Source organism: Helicoverpa armigera, chromosome 1 (genome assembly GCF_030705265.1).
Source record: "Helicoverpa armigera isolate CAAS_96S chromosome 1, ASM3070526v1, whole genome shotgun sequence".
In the NCBI taxonomy this organism is placed as follows: Eukaryota; Metazoa; Arthropoda; class Insecta; order Lepidoptera; family Noctuidae; genus Helicoverpa; species Helicoverpa armigera.
In genome coordinates this window covers 9,637,950-9,656,086 of record NC_087120.1, presented here as the reverse complement: position 1 = coordinate 9,656,086, position 18,137 = coordinate 9,637,950, and the positions used below count along the sequence as shown (strand labels likewise).

Below are 18,137 nucleotides of genomic sequence, written 5' to 3'. Positions count from 1 at the left end.
CTTTAGTTTTACCACAGATTACTTAACAGTAAAGGTCATGGCACACGTGCACGACACGGCATACGGCACGGTACGGCGCAGTTCCAGACACTAACTTATCATTTGCCATGACAGCGATCTTGCAGCTATACTTAGTTATCGGCACGGATAATGAGCTCTGGGCTCTGGGAGTTTAAATATGTGTCTGGGCGGAAGAGTGGGGATCGCTTTGCGCACTGTACACTTATAGCAATAAACCAATAAATCACTTCTGCGCAGGTGAAGGTCAGGGCTCAATATACTTGCCGATGATTATACCTAACAACAGCTGCACCGTGCTATCATGTGCTCATGTGTGCCATGACCTTTATGGTTATACCAACAACATGTGTTCAGTGGATGTAGATAATTCGAGTTTTACAAGTAGACGTTATCGACTTTATTCGTCAGCTAATATTAACACATGTTAATTTATAACCCATATCCTCGGTTTACGCGGACGAAGACGCGGGCAAAAGTTTAAAATCAAAATGTTCCAGTAATGAACCTTAATTCGATATTGAGCCTATAGAGTCTGGGTGTTACAATATGTATTTATAAATATGTATATATGTAGCTATATGTAGTTTATCAGTTGTGTTAGCACCCATAACACAAGTTAATTAATAACTTACCATGGGGCTAACCGACCGTGTGTGACAAGGTGTCCCGACATTATTAGTGTAGGGTCAGTATCGAGACGGGTTTTTGGGTATAAGAATTAGTTGTTTCCATTAGTTTATGGGTATAGGGATAAGGGAATTATAACTCCCTTAGCGAATGTTTTCTTTCTAACTGGTACTACCATTAGTTTCCACGAAGATCAACACAAGTTATGAAGTGTTTATATTGGAATATGACGTAGTTGTTTGTTACGTCCTAATCTGCTTATCTGTTAGTGTGTAATAAATTACAAAAAGCCGATATCTCAATCATTCTAACAGGTTTAAACTAGATATTCGTGTTATGACGACTTCATAGTCTAAACTTGATAAGGCTTCCCAGACTTCATTGAGAAATGCTCACAATGCAATGCAAATATTTAACACACTCCTAGATGCCCTTGAAGTAAGCTCCATGCAACTGTATATATTTGTGGCGTATGGAAAGTAGTGGGTAAAGAGCCAATCTCTCAAGTATGAGTGTGCGGGTTCAATTCCAGGTCAGCCAAGTACCAATGGAACTTTTCAAGTTTGTATGTAGATATATCTTGAATACTAAAGACTGACTAAAGGTGAAATAAAACATCTCGAGTAAATCTGGACTATAACGTCTGAAATTCTGGATCCGCATTGAGGATAGTCGTCCGTCAGGGCCTATACCTGTTATCCATACCCACTATTTGTAGGTCCAACATTCTTTGAATGGAATTTCCCACAAAGTGTGTCCTTTTATCCTTTTTGTGTTTCATCCTCTGTACCGTAGGGTACCACTGATCAATCAGTAGTGATTAAACGCAATTTCGGTCTGTCAACAAAAATGTTCATAAACACGCATTCATTCACGCGCCCGCTCCGCAACTAAACTGGCTCATGCCGATATCGCCAGACGACGTTGCTATCATAGTACATGCTCTTAATATGCAAATATTTTGGAAACACATGCCTATGTTTGTAAACCATTGTACTTAACTTAGGCAGCGCTCACTGCCACCAGTAACCTAGAATCTACATGAGAGCTAATGTGACTGACTTCTGCTGTTGGCAGCCTCTTTGTAACGAATACATGTTACCATGGAGGACAGACAAGTGTAACGTATGAAATAAGTGCGCTAAGAAAAAATTGTGTGTTTTACTTAAATACAAAAATAAACATTCTTCCTGGTAAGGTTGCTTTAGTAGAAATTGGCGTGAAGATATGTAAATCTTGTATTAACTTTTAATTTGTATTAAATTATAAAGCTAAAGATTTTTGTTGCTTGAATTCGCTCAGTAACTAGGTACTCACTGGGCTGATTAGAAAACTTCTTAGTGATTCTTCTTCGTACAGTCGAGCGACACTAGAACTGATAAAAACTTATTATTGATAACAAGTTCAGGTATTTCAGTAGATTATTATTATTAGTCAGTTTATTAATCATTCACAAAGTTTACATTCAAGTCTAAACATGAATGAATATCCTCGATATCATTTCACCATAATTATTTTTGTTTCTTGCACAAAGTCCTGCATTTTTACAGGCTCTTGCATTTTATACTTTGGTTAGAAAGATTTTTTTATATTTTTCGGTCGGGTTACAACGTTATAAAAATATTATGAATGTTTTGAAATTTAGGAAATTATGCACGCGAATAATGATACATAGACATAAGTATAGTAAATAAATATATAAAAAGAACAATACAAAAACATCTCGTCTATCATATCACAAACTACGATATCAAAAACTACGGTAAACTCACAGGACCTATATATCTACCGCAAGTAGAGCGGTCAGATTTGTATGAGGTCATTATAAAAAATCTGACCCCCAACAAGACCATTAACTAACATAGGTACCTGTCTCAAAGAATCTAAAGGTGACCCGTCCATCGATTGGAAGAGTAACCAGACGCAAGTGATTATATGAAAATGAATGATTAACTCAGAATTAAACATTCATTTTGGGCACTCACTTGGAGCTTACGTTACGTATTCGACCGATTCCAGAACGTTATAAAATATTTTTATATTGACAACAAAATACATGTACACGCTTATTTACAAGATTATAAAAAAATATTCCTATAAAAAGAGGTGGACATTAAAACCAAAAAATACTAGGTACTAGAAAGCATAAAAATCAAATACTAGAAAGTATAATCAATCATTTTGTGATAGTACTAGATTGAACCAAATCTGTACATCGAATTCGGATAATGCAAGCTCATCGTGTGCCTGTAAAAAATATTTGAAGTGCTTTCAGCGGTGCAATTGTCGAAGATAACGGCAGCGTTTGGTTTTCATGTATAAATACAATGCCGATGATAAGTCGTGCGACTAGTTGTTGCGATCCACGCGCTACTCAACACGCAAAACACACGCACTGTTCTTCAACTGAAAAAAAACTAACACAAAATGGGATTTAAAAAAGAGAAAATACAGTAAGTTTTGTTATTATTTATATCTTGCAAGGCTGAGCGAGCTTATATTTAGTTTTATTTAGTGTTTAAGTACTTATTGATTTCTAAGTTATTTAAAGTTTTTTTATGTTATTTCTTATAAACATTGATAATTGTGCAATTGTGTAAATTTTAATTAAATTTTATTGCACTTTAATACAAATTAATGATTAGTAATTATGAAAGCTAAAACAATACCGGGACAATTTCCTGAAGGCATACCTACATCAAAAATTAACGTAATTAAAAAGTAAAAAATAAATTTAAAATAATCAACAACGAATTATTATGTGAGTTCCTATACAATTAATTATTGATTTGAAGCGAATTAATATACCACAATAAATCTATTATAATGCATTGCCAATTTTTAAATAATGTGTTTTTTAAAGTAGTATGTTTAACGATTTTTTAATCTTACTCAGACACTACATAAAGCAAAAACTTAATTTTCTTATTATGAAACGATTGCTGATCATATTTATCGAATAAAATCTATTGATCCAACATATCGCAAGCTAATGTAATAAAACTACTTGCTGACCCAGCGAACATCACACTTGTCTTTAGATTATTTAGATGATTAACTTTTGAAATATATTAATTAATGCTCCAAAATTTTATTACGAGTGTGAGATATTAGAAATATTCACAAATTCATATTAAGAGTAAAATTATCATCATCATCTGCCTAGCCTTTTCTCAACTATGTCGGGGTCGACTTCCAGTCTAACCCGATACCAGCGTTTTACAAGGAGCGACTGCCTATCTGACCTCTTCCACCGAGTTACCTGGACAACCCAATTCTCCTAGGTAAGGTAGGTGGTTGTCACACTTACTGGCTTTTGACAGCCCATAACAACTGTCAAAGATGTTCAAATGACAGCCAGGACCTTAAGTTTATCTTTATGATAGGATGCCTCCTCCTCCCCCCCACATCTATCCACGGACCGACCGCGCCGAGCGTTGCTTAACCTTATGGTCGGTCAACCCGCGTGGTCTTGACTTAACCACGAGCTCTCGAATACGAATATCATATTAATATTACTACGATTTGTATATTAGTTTGCTTAAAATCGCTAGGTAAAAAAAGTGGCAAATCGATATTTTTCGTGCATCACACCCATTAAATAGGTTTGTTTGTGTGTGGAAGAAACGTGCAAAACACACTTACAAAAATTAACTTGCACAGTATTAGTGCGACGAGGATAGTTAGTTCAAGCATTTATTTATTGACAATGTTGCGATACCAATTCCGTATCTTGTCACGTTTGGGTTGGATGTCTACTCAAAATTAAAAGTCATTTTATCTTCAGACTAAATTGAATTAAGTTCCGTCTATCGTAATTATCTTGTTATCTCTGTTTGTAATGGTGTTACTATCATAATATAGCCCAGTTTTTTTTTAAATAAGATACTGGAACTACGACTCTGGATCGATTGCAAATAATTACACAATATAAATAAATTTGAAGCAATATACAGTAAATTGTTTCCTATTACAAATGCAAAAAAATCTATCATATCGTGTTTGTTATTTTCACGTTAAAACTACAGGATGGATTCACATATACCTTTTTTTAATAACCGCGGGCGAAAGCTAGTTCATAATATAACATTCAAACATATACCTTCTTTCAGTAGTTTAATGTAAATACTATATGAATTGTATCATGTAATTTTTTTTTTTCAGTTTACAAGAACACACTGAACCAAAAATACATTTCGTTCAAATAGTAAGTACCTTTTCTTCTTTTGTAACATATGCATAAAGTTTTTGTTTTTCTGTTATGATGACTTCATTTTCTTTCTCTTCTTTAGTTTCGATATGGGACAGCCCTGGAGATCACAGCCACAGTTGTGGGCATCCTGGTGAGCATGGCCAGCGGGCTGGGTATGGCCTACAACCTCTTGCAAATTGGAGAACTGAGCACGGCTTATGTGGAACGGACTAGCTTCCAGGATCAGCTTAGTTCTAGATTACCACTCTTGTCTTTATTTGGAGGAGGGAGAATACTGTAAGTACGGAATACAAGAATACTAAGCTGTCTTGATTGTCTTGAAAAATGCCGGATCGATATTTTAAGGTGCTATCGTTACTGCCCTTACAGCAATAACGCGAGTCATGAGGAGAATATGAAGGCTCTGGTAGAGGACGCCACGGCGTTGGTGATCGGTGTGTTCATAACCGTGGGCTTCTCGATGGCGTGCTGCGCCGTCTCCGTCGCACTCATCGGCTGGAGCGCGCTCAGGCAGGTATGACTCTATAACGCAGTAGTTGGTAGCGCGGCAAACGGAGAAACTATCCTCAAGAATCAGCCCCGGATCTAGGGGGGGGCAAGCCGGGGCCCATGCCCCGGGCGGCAAATTCAGGGGGCGGCAAAATCCGGCGGCTGCGTGATTTTAAATCCTACATCACAGATTACCATAATAGTTACCAACAGGGCCGTCTTAACCTATAGTGCAGGGTGTGCGAATAACCCGGCCGCCTCGGTCTCAGGGGCGCCGCGGGGCGCCCCACCACCAGAAAATGTCGATGAAATTACACCCGTTTGATAAGGAAGTTCCACATTGTGACATGATACTGACAAGCAAAGTTTCTAAAAAAGTCGCCTTCGCTTTGTTTAATTGATCATTTTGATTATTTTTCACTTTTAACATCCTCCAAGTGAAAAAATTCTTTTTCTGATGGTTTATTATTTTTATTGACGCACCGAATCAACGAACACAAATTTTAATGACACTCGCTCTAATCACGGTTTCTTTTTATTTGTACACTAGCTGTTGCCCGCGACTTCGTCTACATTCTCGTGCATTTAATCGTTCATTGCTCATCCCCCGTAGGTGATAGCGTGATAATATATAGCCTATGTGTTGAACCGGCCCCCAGGTAATAGTCATGCAAAATTTGATTTAAATCAATGCAGTACTTTTTGAGTTTTTCCGGGACAAACATACAGACAAACAGACATACAGACAAAAATTCTAAAAACTACATATTTGGGTTCAGAATCGATTATGGATCACCCCCCAAGTATTCTTTAAAAAAAATATTCAATGTACAGTTTTGACTTTCCTATCATTTTATTATATGTATAGATAATTCCCAGTTTAATTTGTGAGTCTTCAAACAAATAACTAAAAAAATTCGCGCTCGCTTCGCTCGAGGCTACTTGTTGCTTGACAATGTAGTTAATCAGGTACTTTTATGTCGTAGGCACAAAAAATTTCGCGCTCGCTTCGCTCGCGGCTACTTGTTGCTTGACGATGTACTTAATCAGGTACTTTTGTGTCGTAGGCACAAAAAATTTCATTTAATCTACGCTGTCTTACCTTCTATAAGTCAAATGTAGCAAAAATAACTTTTTGTGTACATTAATCTGTCTCGACTCTCATTACTTAAACCTGGCCAACAGTTTGAGCCTACAATGATTTGAACACTTTTTATAGTCATTTACCTACCAAAAAAGTTACAATCGTTGGTGAAAATAAACATAAGTAGGTAGGTAAGCGGGGCGGCACTTTTCAGTTTTTGCCCTGCCTAAAGTAAATTGAAGATCCGGGGCTGTCAAGAATACTTTTAACTAAACATCATAGTACATGCTAAAATTAGGCATTTATGCAGGTTTAGATGTGAAATAATATGATGGCCCTAATTAAAAATAGACGCAAAGACATGAAAATGAAGAGAAATCTGATTTGATATCGGTCTAGTTTATAGCAAAGTTTACATTTAAGTCACAAGCATGATCATAGTAAGTTGTTCAAGGACGGACTAAGAAGTTGATAACGCTGGGGTTATTACCCAAAGATGAACTTCGAAGTCCTCAATTTTTTAAAAGCCATTGCTTACAGTTAATTTATGTATCTTATTCATGCCTTTCTTTACTATTTCCAAAGATCACAACGATACGAATGCGGTTTCTGAAGGCAGTGCTTCGTCAGGATATGTCCTGGTTCGACACGGATAACGAGTTCAACTTGGCGTCCAAGATGTCAGAGTGAGTATTCAGTTTTTACACGCTTCTCTAGTTTATTTATCCCCCAGAATTACATTCTATAATTATGGCATTTGAGCATTCTCAAGGATATTTTCTAAGGTAGTTCCTATTTGTGTTCATTGAATATGGGTCCAATATGAGAATTGTTCCGCAGGAACTTGATGAAGCTTAAGGAGGGAATGAGCGAGAAGTTGGCGGTGGTAGGTAACCTGTTGGGTACGTCCATCATTTGTATCGCGGTGGCGATCCCACTGGGCTGGGAGCTGGCGCTCGCCTGCATTACTGTCATGCCCTTCTCCGTCGCCGCCTCCGTCTATCTTTCCAATGTGAGTAGCTTGCACCTCGTGTGTGTTACCAGATACTTATGCTCATACAAATTATTCAATGTAAATATATTCCTTACAATACTTAATTCAAGAACTGTTTTCTTAAGTTTGTAAACAATTATATTAAAGAGATTCTTATTATTATAATACAATTTTAATTACGACAGGTATTAATAAACTCTTCTTTAGTGCTCTCATGGGTTTCCTGAACAGTTTTATCTAATCTACATAAGTACTATCAGTCGCACGTGACTACGATTGTTTGGTCGAAATCCTTTGCATAGTATTTAAAAATCAATACAGTCAACATCCGCTGTGTATACAGTTGGAAAATATCAAATGAATTGAAATTCTACATAAATGTAGGTTTAATATCCGTCGGAGTTTTTACTTATCTGCACACTATCTACCGACATTAAGTTCTAATTGCAATAGCAATTGTTTACTTTATCTGCCACGAGACACTTCACGGATTATGTTGGATTATGTTAATATTTGTTATTACATTGTAATTAATTACATGAGATCGTTTTGTTCTAGTACCAAACAAAATCGTCAGCACGTGAGATGGAATCTTACAGCCAAGCTGGAAAACACGCTGAGGAGATTCTAAAGTCAGTGAAGACTGTAGCAGCGTTCGGCGGAGAGGAAAAAGAAGTTAAAAAGTAGGCAAAAACTCAAAGTTTACTAATTTACAAGATAAGCCCGAAGGGTCACCTAACAAATTACCGTTGAATAGGAAACGAAACAATTCATTAATATTCAATGTTATTTCACTAAAATTAAAAATGTACCCAACCAAACCTATCAAAAACAACTCCTGAAAAGCCTCATTTTCTTCAGCTTATCATTCTCTAAGTTGCCAACCAGGGACAGCTGGTTGGTAGCAGAGACAATTTTAGGTTTATATAAAATAAGGCAATTGGATCTCGCAATAAATATGGCAAAGACTGATAAATCTGTGTTAAAACCTGGAACGTTACAACAGGTACAGGTCTTTACTGGACCCAGCTGAGAAGTACGGACGCAAGCGAGGCTTGTACACAGGCATTGGCAATGGCTTCAACTGGGTCCTCACCTACTGCCTCAACTCCATCGGTCTCGTCTACGGGATCCGACTGGTGCTGGACGATCGCGAGAGGCCAGACGAAGAACGGAGATATGTAGTTGGTGTTGTTTTTAGCGTAAGTATTCTTGAACGTCGCGTACCATCAAATTGTACATTTTAAATACTTGACATGGATTAATTTGTAAACATTATTAAAAGGAATAAATATATTTAGATACTGTTCAACGTGTACATGGCGACTCAATCAATCACACTATGTGTGCCCCACGTGGAGGCATTCGCGGCGGCAAGAGGCGCGGCAGCCAGTATATTCCACCTGATAGAGCGAGAGCCCAAGATAGACAGCCTGAGCACGCAGGGAGTGTCCCCACGCAGAGTCGTGGGAAACATATCTTTCGAAAATGTTGACTTTAACTACCCATCAAGACCTGATGTTAAGGTACGTTGTAACATAACTGAAAACTGATTTTACATAGTAGGGGGGAGTGCATGGGACTTGTGAATTCAGTTAATTCAAGGTTCCCCGCTTTAGAAGTACAATATTTTCCTAGAAGGGTGAAGGTATCGTTATCTCCAAGCTAGGAGGCTTTCACCGTGAATCTTGATTGGATTGCCGAAAGGCAGATCTATGTTTTAACCCAATTACGAGTATTTTACTTTATACAGTTCGTATGTTCGTATGTTCGTATGTTCGTCTGTTACATAATACGATATATCTTTGTCAGGTTCTGAAATGTTTCTCGCTGCACATAAAAGCCGGTGAATGTGTTGCTCTGGTTGGATCTTCTGGCTGCGGAAAGTCCACCATTTTGCAACTGTTACAACGCATGTATGATCCCCACTTTGGCTCCGTGAAGCTAGATGGCAGGGAGATAAGAAATCTTAACATAGGATGGCTCCGGTCATCGTTAGGTTTGTGCCTGATATTGCACATTAATATCACAAGTTTACAGCATTTTTGTCCCCAAGGATATATAATTTTTTGAAGATTATTTGATAAGTACAGAACATAAAGTTGCACTTAATAACGCATCATCATCATACATTAATCCAAACTTAATATTATAAATGCGAAAGTAACTCTGTCTGTCTGTCTGTCTGTCTGTCTGTCTTTCTGTCTGTCTGTCTGTCTTTTCTTCACGCCTAAACTACTGAACCGATTTGTGTGAAATTTGGTACAGACATAGTTTGAAACTTGAGAAAGGACATAGGATAGTTTTTATTACAAAAAAAAAATAAATAAAAAATTATTCCGGACATATAGCGCCATCTATTGGTCAAATCAAAAATCTGCTGGTAGTCACTATTCCACGCGAACGAAGTTGCGGGCAAAAGCTAGTTTATTTATAAGATTTACACTTACCTAACTTAAATTTTGTAATTTTTAGGCGTTGTGGGCCAGGAGCCCGTGTTGTTCCATGGAACCATTTTCGAAAACATTGCCATCGCTTGTCCGGAGGCAACTTTGCCAGAAGTTCAGAGAGTTGCAACTATGGCTTACGCGCATGACTTCATCATGAAATTGCCTAAGGTTTGTAAAATTTTTGAAGCTTCTAGGACAAAAGTACTATCATACGATGTACATAATGTGATGTACATAATTGTACGATGTTATGAATTAACAATTTGCAACAGGGCTACGACACAGTGATAGGCGAGCGCGGCGCGTCGCTGTCAGGCGGACAGAAGCAGCGGATCGCGATCGCGCGCTCGCTGCTGCGCGAGCCGGCCGTGCTGCTGCTAGACGAGGCCACCTCCGCGCTCGACCCGCACTCCGAGCGCCAGGTGCAGGCCGCGCTCGACCGCGCCAGCCTCGGCAGGACTACCATCATGGTCTCACACAGGTACAAGCATACTTATACATACTATACATCGCGATCGCGCGCTCGCTGCTGCGCGAGCCGGCATGGTCTCACTATACATCGTGATCGTAAACCCGCCTTATATACTGTAATTATCATATATCTACTATTTTGTATCTTTTCTATTAAATTACAGATTGTCCACGATATTAAATGCAAATCGTATAATTTGCATGGATCAGGGAGTCATTGTAGAACAGGGGACACACGAAGAACTTATGAAATCTAAAGGTAAGTCACATTTTAATCCCGAGAAATCCTAGTCTAATTAGGTTCGTCTTGTACTAACATGAACATTTTTACAAATATAGGTTTCTACTATAACCTGGTAACAACAAATAAAGAACAAAGTGAGCCGGAAGAACCAGAACCATTACCAGAATTACTAGAAAATGAGCTAGAAGCTGCAGTAAACATGGCAGTGGTACGGCCTGAAGTGAAGAAGCGCGATGTCCAAAAGCGGCGACTTAGTAAACAGACCTCTGTCATAGGTAATTATGATACAATCAAATCTCCCAAACCTTCTTCTTTATTACCTTTTATCGTTTAGTTTAACATTTTCAATTTGTACAGAGTCTTACGAATGGATGCAAACACCGCGGGGATCTGTTACATCTGCTTTGTCACTTGGTTATCAAGGCTACATCTTTAATCCAGACAAAGAAAAAAAAGAAAGTGATGAAGTTGAAGTAAGTTTTACATTTCCGTAAATTGTCTTAATGTTTGGTAAATCTGAGAATTCCTTTTACAACATTGATGTTTTGTAGGAGATCATGCCGGTCACAGGATGGGATATATTGAAATTAAATTCACCGGAGTGGATTTACATTACTGTAGGTTCAATCGCAGCGTTTCTCCAGGGTGCATGCTTTCCAACCTTTGCTCTTCTGTTTGGATTTACGAGCGGTGTAAGTTAATTTTCAAATCTTAACATTTAAAAATTTATTATACCTAGTTCTGAGTAGGTAATACACTGAGCAAACAATTTATGCTTTCCAGATATTCGTTCTAACTGATCGTGACGAGTTATTACACCTGGGGGATTTATACGCGGGTCTGTTCGTATTGGTAGCAGCGGTTGCCGGCACATCCATGTGCCTCCAGAGCAGCACCTTCACCTCGGCTGGTTTGAAAATGACTACCAGGCTTCGAGAGGCGTATTTTAACGCTTTATTGAGACAGGTAACCCTATGATTTGTAGCTGCACAAGCTTACATAATTATAAAAGATCCACACAATATCTAATAGTAAGTGTACAGGCAGATATTAAAAACAATGTATTCGTATTTTTTCAGGAAATAGGATATTACGATAAAGAAAGTAACACAGTCGGGGCGATTTGTGCGAGATTGAGTGGAGACGCAGCAGAAGTACAAGGCGCGACCGGCATTAGAATTGGTCTCATTCTTCAGGGAGTCAGTTCCGTAGCTATCGGGGTTATAATGGGATTAGCTTTTAACGTTAAACTCACACTTGTCGCCACTGCGTTTCTACCAATTGTGAGTCACGTTACTATATTGACTGAGTTTTAATTAGGTTACACTTGGTTCAACTAAAACGTTGAATATATTCTACAGATGATCGGCAGCATTTACCTGGAAGGTAAGATGTCCCAAAAATCTCAATCTGATGAGCGAGACGCTATGGAGTCAGCTACTGGAGTCGCGACAGAAGCCATCGTAAGCATCAAAACTGTACAGAGCTTAGGTGAGTTCCCCGTCAACTTTGTGTTTTGCAAAAAAAAAACATAGAGTATTTTTTCGATATGCACAAATACCTCCTCTAAGCTAACCTAAGCGAAATTGGTTATTCATCCCTTTTCAGGTATAGAAACACTTTTTCTGGAGAAGTTTCGCGATTCATTGACGCTCGCCTGTGATGCTGTGGCGAAGAAGTCGCGGTGGCGTGGCGTGGTGCTGGGCTTGGGTTTATACGTACCTCTGATAGCCTTTTGCTGTGCCGCTGTATACGGAACTATTCTTATTTCTACGGGAGAGTTAGAATACAGAATTGTACTCTTGTAAGTTCTGGTGACAATAATAAACATATTTTATAATACATAAAAGCATAGCATATTATTACAACACACAATCTTTTAAAATGGCATAGTTGCCATGAACCACCAACATGACTTAGAGCAATTTGCCAACCTAGAACTTCTATTATGATTTCAATCAAAGCAGAAGAACGTATTTTTAAATTAAAATTGTTTTCACAGGGTGACTCAATGTGTAATGTACGGAGCATATATGCTCGGTCATACGTTAGTATACGCGCCAAGTTTCAGCGCAGCGAAAACCTCTGCATCAAGAATATTGGGACTGATCTACAGAGAACCTTTGGTTAAAACACTCGACGGGGTTTATGATAATAATCATTGGGCAAGTATTTTTTGTTATATAATACTGAATACTTGAGTACCTATGTTTCGTTTAAACGATTACTAATTTATTATGCACACTTGGCAGGTTGCCAGCGGTAACTTTACTATAAAGAACCTCGAATTCAGCTATCCAACACGAAAACACCAGAAGGTACTGAAAGGAATAGACCTGCACGTGGATGCCGGCAAGACTGTGGCTCTAGTGGGTCCGTCTGGCTGCGGCAAGTCCACCGTGCTGCAACTACTCCAGAGATTCTATGACCCTGACTCAGGAACAATTGTGCGTAAAAGAACAATTACTATCCGTCGTGATTTAAATATAACATTTGATTATTTTGAATAATAACTTATCTCTTTACCTGAGCAGGAGTTAGACGGTCTGGACAACCGCAGCGGCATGACGCTGCCGCGGCTGCGACGCCAGCTGGGCGTGGTGCAACAGGAGCCCGTGCTGTTCGACCGCACGCTCGCAGAGAACATCGCCTACGGAGACAACTCCCGAAGCGTCTCCATGCACGAGATCATTGAAGCTGCCAAAGCGGCAAACATACACACCTTTATCTCCTCCCTGCCTCAGGTAATGTATTGTGTTGTATGCTTTGTGATCCACTTTGATCAAGAGAGGTTGAATAAACTTGCGAGTTGTGGCGTTGCGCAGGGCTACGAGACGAACCTGGGGTCTGGCGGCGCGCAGCTGTCGGGCGGGCAGAAGCAGCGCGTGTGCATCGCGCGCGCACTCATCAGGTCGCCGCGCCTGCTGCTGCTCGACGAGGCCACCTCCGCGCTCGACGCCAACAGCGAGCGGGTAACACATTGCTACCGACCCTCTACCAAATAACTCTCCAAACATTCTGACCTCATTCAATCATATTGATTACCTTTCAGGCGGTCTCGGAAGCGCTAGAGAAGGCAGCCAAGGGCCGCACGTGTATCACAATCGCACATCGACTCTCCACCATCAAAGACGCGGACCTCATCTGTGTGCTGGACAAAGGTACAATCAAAGTTCTGATGGCTGTTACATTTATTATCGTCATCTATGATATGGAGGATCTCAAAAAATATTTGTTTACAGGGAAAATCGTGGAACGTGGTTCTCACTCGGAACTAATCAGCCAGCGAGGATATTATTGGAAAATGTGTAAAGGACAAAACATGGTTTAATTAGGTATTGTAAGAACTTCAAATCTCACACTAGTCTCATTCAAATAATTTTGTTTTTAAAACATACGTATTATTTATTTATAAGATAGTGATTTGAATTAAATTAGCATTACTTATGATTGTACCAGTTATCTCCAATATCATTCTCACATGAATATTTGTTCACTGTAAATGTCGTACATTTTACCATTGTAAATAATATGTTAGCCATTTGTGATATTTTCGTTGATTGTTTTTAAGGAAAAAAAATATTTATTATAAAATTGTATTTAAAAGGAATTATTTAATACTTAATTTTATGTATAGGATAGGAAAAATTTAGGTAAGAGTGCTCCAATCGACATGTTATTTAGCTTTAGTCTTGGAACATAATACATCCACAGTAACGTAATGAAGTAATCAAACGATTTGCACCAATTTTATGCTTTCTAGAAATTAATGCATTGTTGTAGATAAAATCTTCGTTAAATCCAAAATCTCAACTGTATGGAATTTTAAGTATTTAGGTAATTTGTCAAGTTGCGTATGTCAGTGACAGCGATGAGGAGCAATTTTTTGATGCACTGTATTAGTTTTAAGTTGTATATACATATATATTTATATAAGTTTTTTTTTTCAATTAAGTTGCTATTAAATTCTGTTTTAGAGACATGTTTGTTTTTATGATCCCTTGTATCCTTTGTACCTTTACGTGTATATTATGTGCTTGTACCCAAAACCGGCTCTGGCCATGTCAGCCAGTGGCCATTCTTTCGTTCGTTACAGCCTTTTTTTATCGTCCCACTGCTGGGCGCAGATACAGTTTAAATATACCCACCCAAAACAATAATGTGAAAGACTGCCAAGTTCGATAATATGGGAATGCTTCGCCTATAAAAGAAGTGAGATCTGAATAAGTTCCAAGTTCCATAGTTATATATACCTTAGTTCAAAGTTACTTTTTAATGATGCTACTTGGCAAGTTTTCACACACCTTGTTATAAACCTACTAAACGCAATGAATCAAGTATTTAATTTTCTATTAAAACTTGCCAAGTAACATCATTAAAAAGTAACTATTTTGAACTAAGGTATATATAACTATGGAACTTGGTACTTATTCAGATCTCACTTCTTTTATAGGCGAAGCATTTCCATATTATCGAACTTGGCAGTCTTTCACATTATTGTTTTGGGTGGGATTTCATTTATTTTTGTAAGGTTGATTATTTTACTAGAATATGTAAGAAAGCGTACAGAAACTTAGGGTTTATTCTGAGGCAGACACATAACTTCACCAACATCGCAGCAGTTAGGGTCCTATATGATGCGCTAGTCAGGAGCCATCTGGAACATAGTGCGGTCATATGGGCCCCACACGAAGCGAAGTACGCGGTTATGTTAGAGCGCGTTCAGAATAAATTCACGCGCCATCTGTACAAGAAGCTATATGGGGTATATCCATTTTACCCACTGATGTATCCCACCCTGTTCGTCCTGGGCATGGTTGGCTATAATCAACTGCGTGTCCGACGAGAATTTGCACTGGTTGCCTACTTGGTGAAGGTGCTTCGCGGATTGGAGAGTCACCCGGCAGTGCTGCAGCGCTTGAGCCTGTGTGTGCCGGACCGCTACGTGTGGCGGCGGCGAAGCCCGCCTCTACTACTGGTACCCACAGCGAGAACCAACCTACTCGCCAAAGCACCTCTAACTAGAGCTATCGGCACAATTAATGACCTACATAAAAAGATTGATGTATTTACATGTTGTTTGGGTGAATTCACAAAGGAATTACTGTTTATTTTATGCTATAAGTAGAATAATAATATTTAATAATATGTTACCAAGTAGAATAATGTATAATATAGGTACCTAATAGTTGTAAATAACGTAGTTTTTAAAATAGTGTTAAGTTCTTAGCTATCGTATTAGGATAAGTCCTGTGATGATAGTTTTAAGGTGGTTTAATAAATAAATAAATAAATAAATTTTATTTTTTTCTTATGATTAAGTTAGTTAAGGAAATGTCTCATTTATACTATCTTTCAGATTTATGCTTCTTACAAAGAAATGAACTAAATTAACTAAATGGACTAGATTTACCAACTGACTGACATGACATGTTATCATATATTATGTTCGTGGATCAAAGTTACACATTCGTTATTTTCGAAACTGACGCACACTTGGTCGTTTTCAGATCAGATTTTTACTTTGACTTAATACAAACCTTTGTAACGAATTTCAGATCGGTACGACCATTCGAAGATATATTATATAAATATAGATAAATTTATTTCGTTTTAGTTCCTTAGGAGTATAAATTTACACCGGGTATAAAACATCTTCATTATTTTGAAACCGACTCACACTTGGCCATTTTCAGATTTTTCCCTTTACCTTGACATAAAGACCTACCTCCATGCCAAATTTCAAGTCAATACGACCATTGGAAGTGGTCTAGGTTTTTGATGAGTGAGTCAGTCAGTCAGTCAGTCAGTCAGTGAGTGTATAGTAAAAATAGCGATTTTCTGACGTCAATATCTCAAGACCTACAATATTTTGATACCTAGTTTTAATATTTCCCTATTATAGATTAATATTGATTATTACAATAGGTATATTAATGAAATTTTGTATTTTAGATAAGTGAGGGGGTCTCAACAGATACTAAAAATTTGGTATGCGTAAATAACATAGATTTTGAGTTATAGGGGGGTCGAATTTGGCCCGAAATGGTTCGTGTAATATAACCCACGGCCGGTGTGTCGCTTTTTTTGCTCGAACTTGGCGGACACACTGCCGTGTGTCTAGACGCTCGATCCTTCTCCGTGTGAGAGGAGGCTTGTCTCCTCTCACACGGAGAAGGATCGAGCGTTAATAACGACGCTTGCTCAATGCGGGTTGGAGATTTCAGACTTTATAGTCCAGGTTGCCTCAAGATGTTTTAATTCACCTTTTTATGAGACATTGGTGTCGAAGATATACTTAGAAAGTACATAAAAACTTGCTTAACCTACTATCACGGGAAACTACTTTACGGACGATAAAAAAATATGCGTAAATTATTTTCCTTCTAACAGGCTGCAGACTCCATGACTCTTATAAGGAAAAATCTTATAAGCACACCGGTACTCTCTCAAACCTTTTAATATGCACAATATATTTATTAAATCTGCAGTTACTTGCAGACACTTGTAGGTACAACTACTTATTTCTATATTCGAACTTCATCATCAAACATCTCAGCCATAGGACGTCCACTGCTGAACATAGGCCTCCCCCTTTGATCTCCACAGATACCTGTTGGAGGCGACCTGCATCCAGCGTCTTCCGGCGACCTTTATAAGGTAGACGACATCCACATCGTTGGTGAACGTTTCGAACATAGATACGAAATATTTATTTCTTATTCATTATTCTACCCTCAAATAGAAATAAAAGAAACTTCTAATCTTTCGTGGTACTGACAATAATATAAACAGGAATGAAAAGTATTTTTATTATGATTAAAATTACAAAACATGGAACATCAATTATGTACCTAATGAAATAGAAATTATAGAAGAAGAATTAGAAATTATAATAATGATTGACATCGTGGCCGAAACGTATTAAAAGGTCAAACGCTCATCGAGGCAGGCCACGTTTACATGAAAATATAAATAGAAATCGTATAAACTACAAAACTTCAGTTACTTTCATTAATAATATCATAAGTAATTCCTAAATGATGTTAAAAAACATACCATGTTTATTTCACTTTGTTTATCCACTTTTGCCTTTACAAACCATGGCGTGTTGGTAGCACCGTCGATATGCACGTAGGTAGGTGCCCTTTCCTACTAACAGATTCTTGTTGGCACTATTAGATAAAAAGTTATGGATCCCATGTTTTGTATCAGACTATTTCTATAAGCAATATTTTAAACTGATAGCGCCGTCGCCTTATTGACATACTGTTTGTGGGTAAAACAATGGCTAATAGAATTGATTGCCCTCAGATACTTAGGAATTTTAGATTTCGTGTACCTTCGAGGATTCCTTGTATGCCTATATCCACTCTGTCGACCGCTCCCACGAACGGTCGGTGTTTTGAATATCTAACTTTATTGTATAGCCCGCAGAGCACGCGTCATAGCCGTCACTCGAGATTGGTTCTTTGCTAATAAATCACTTCTGCCCAGATGTAGGTCAGAGCTCAAGATTTGTGCTGATAACTATAGCTAAGTAA

General features: G+C 38.2%; 1 protein-coding gene across 1 annotated transcript; it reads left to right on the top strand.

Moving 5' to 3' along the window:
* The first annotated feature begins 2,974 nt into the window (after nt 1–2,974).
* On the top strand, nt 2,975–14,487 carry LOC126053848 (multidrug resistance protein homolog 49). Its single transcript, XM_064034838.1, has 26 exons — nt 2,975–3,101; nt 4,813–4,855; nt 4,941–5,137; nt 5,231–5,375; nt 7,020–7,120; nt 7,275–7,446; nt 7,987–8,111; nt 8,435–8,630; nt 8,730–8,954; nt 9,241–9,427; nt 9,904–10,046; nt 10,151–10,359; nt 10,514–10,608; nt 10,689–10,868; nt 10,951–11,066; nt 11,145–11,285; nt 11,377–11,559; nt 11,673–11,876; nt 11,955–12,084; nt 12,202–12,397; nt 12,596–12,758; nt 12,846–13,040; nt 13,128–13,337; nt 13,419–13,565; nt 13,646–13,754; nt 13,836–14,487. Exons 1-26 carry the CDS (start codon nt 3,076–3,078, stop codon nt 13,922–13,924), a joined length of 3,927 nt encoding a protein of 1,308 aa, XP_063890908.1. The 5' UTR covers nt 2,975–3,075; the 3' UTR covers nt 13,925–14,487.
* Nucleotides 14,488–18,137: the final 3,650 nt, after the last annotated feature.

What these genes read in the sequence shown, in the direction of transcription:
- LOC126053848 (XM_064034838.1), top strand. Translation starts at nt 3,076, where the DNA reads ATGGGATTTAAAAAAGAGAAAATACA. An exon ending in TTAACGCTTTATTGAGACAG is followed by an intron (nt 11,560 to 11,672) that starts GTAACCCTATGA and finishes GTATTTTTTCAG; the next exon opens with GAAATAGGATATTACGATAA. An exon ending in CATCTGTGTGCTGGACAAAG is followed by an intron (nt 13,755 to 13,835) that starts GTACAATCAAAG and finishes ATTTGTTTACAG; the next exon opens with GGAAAATCGTGGAACGTGGT.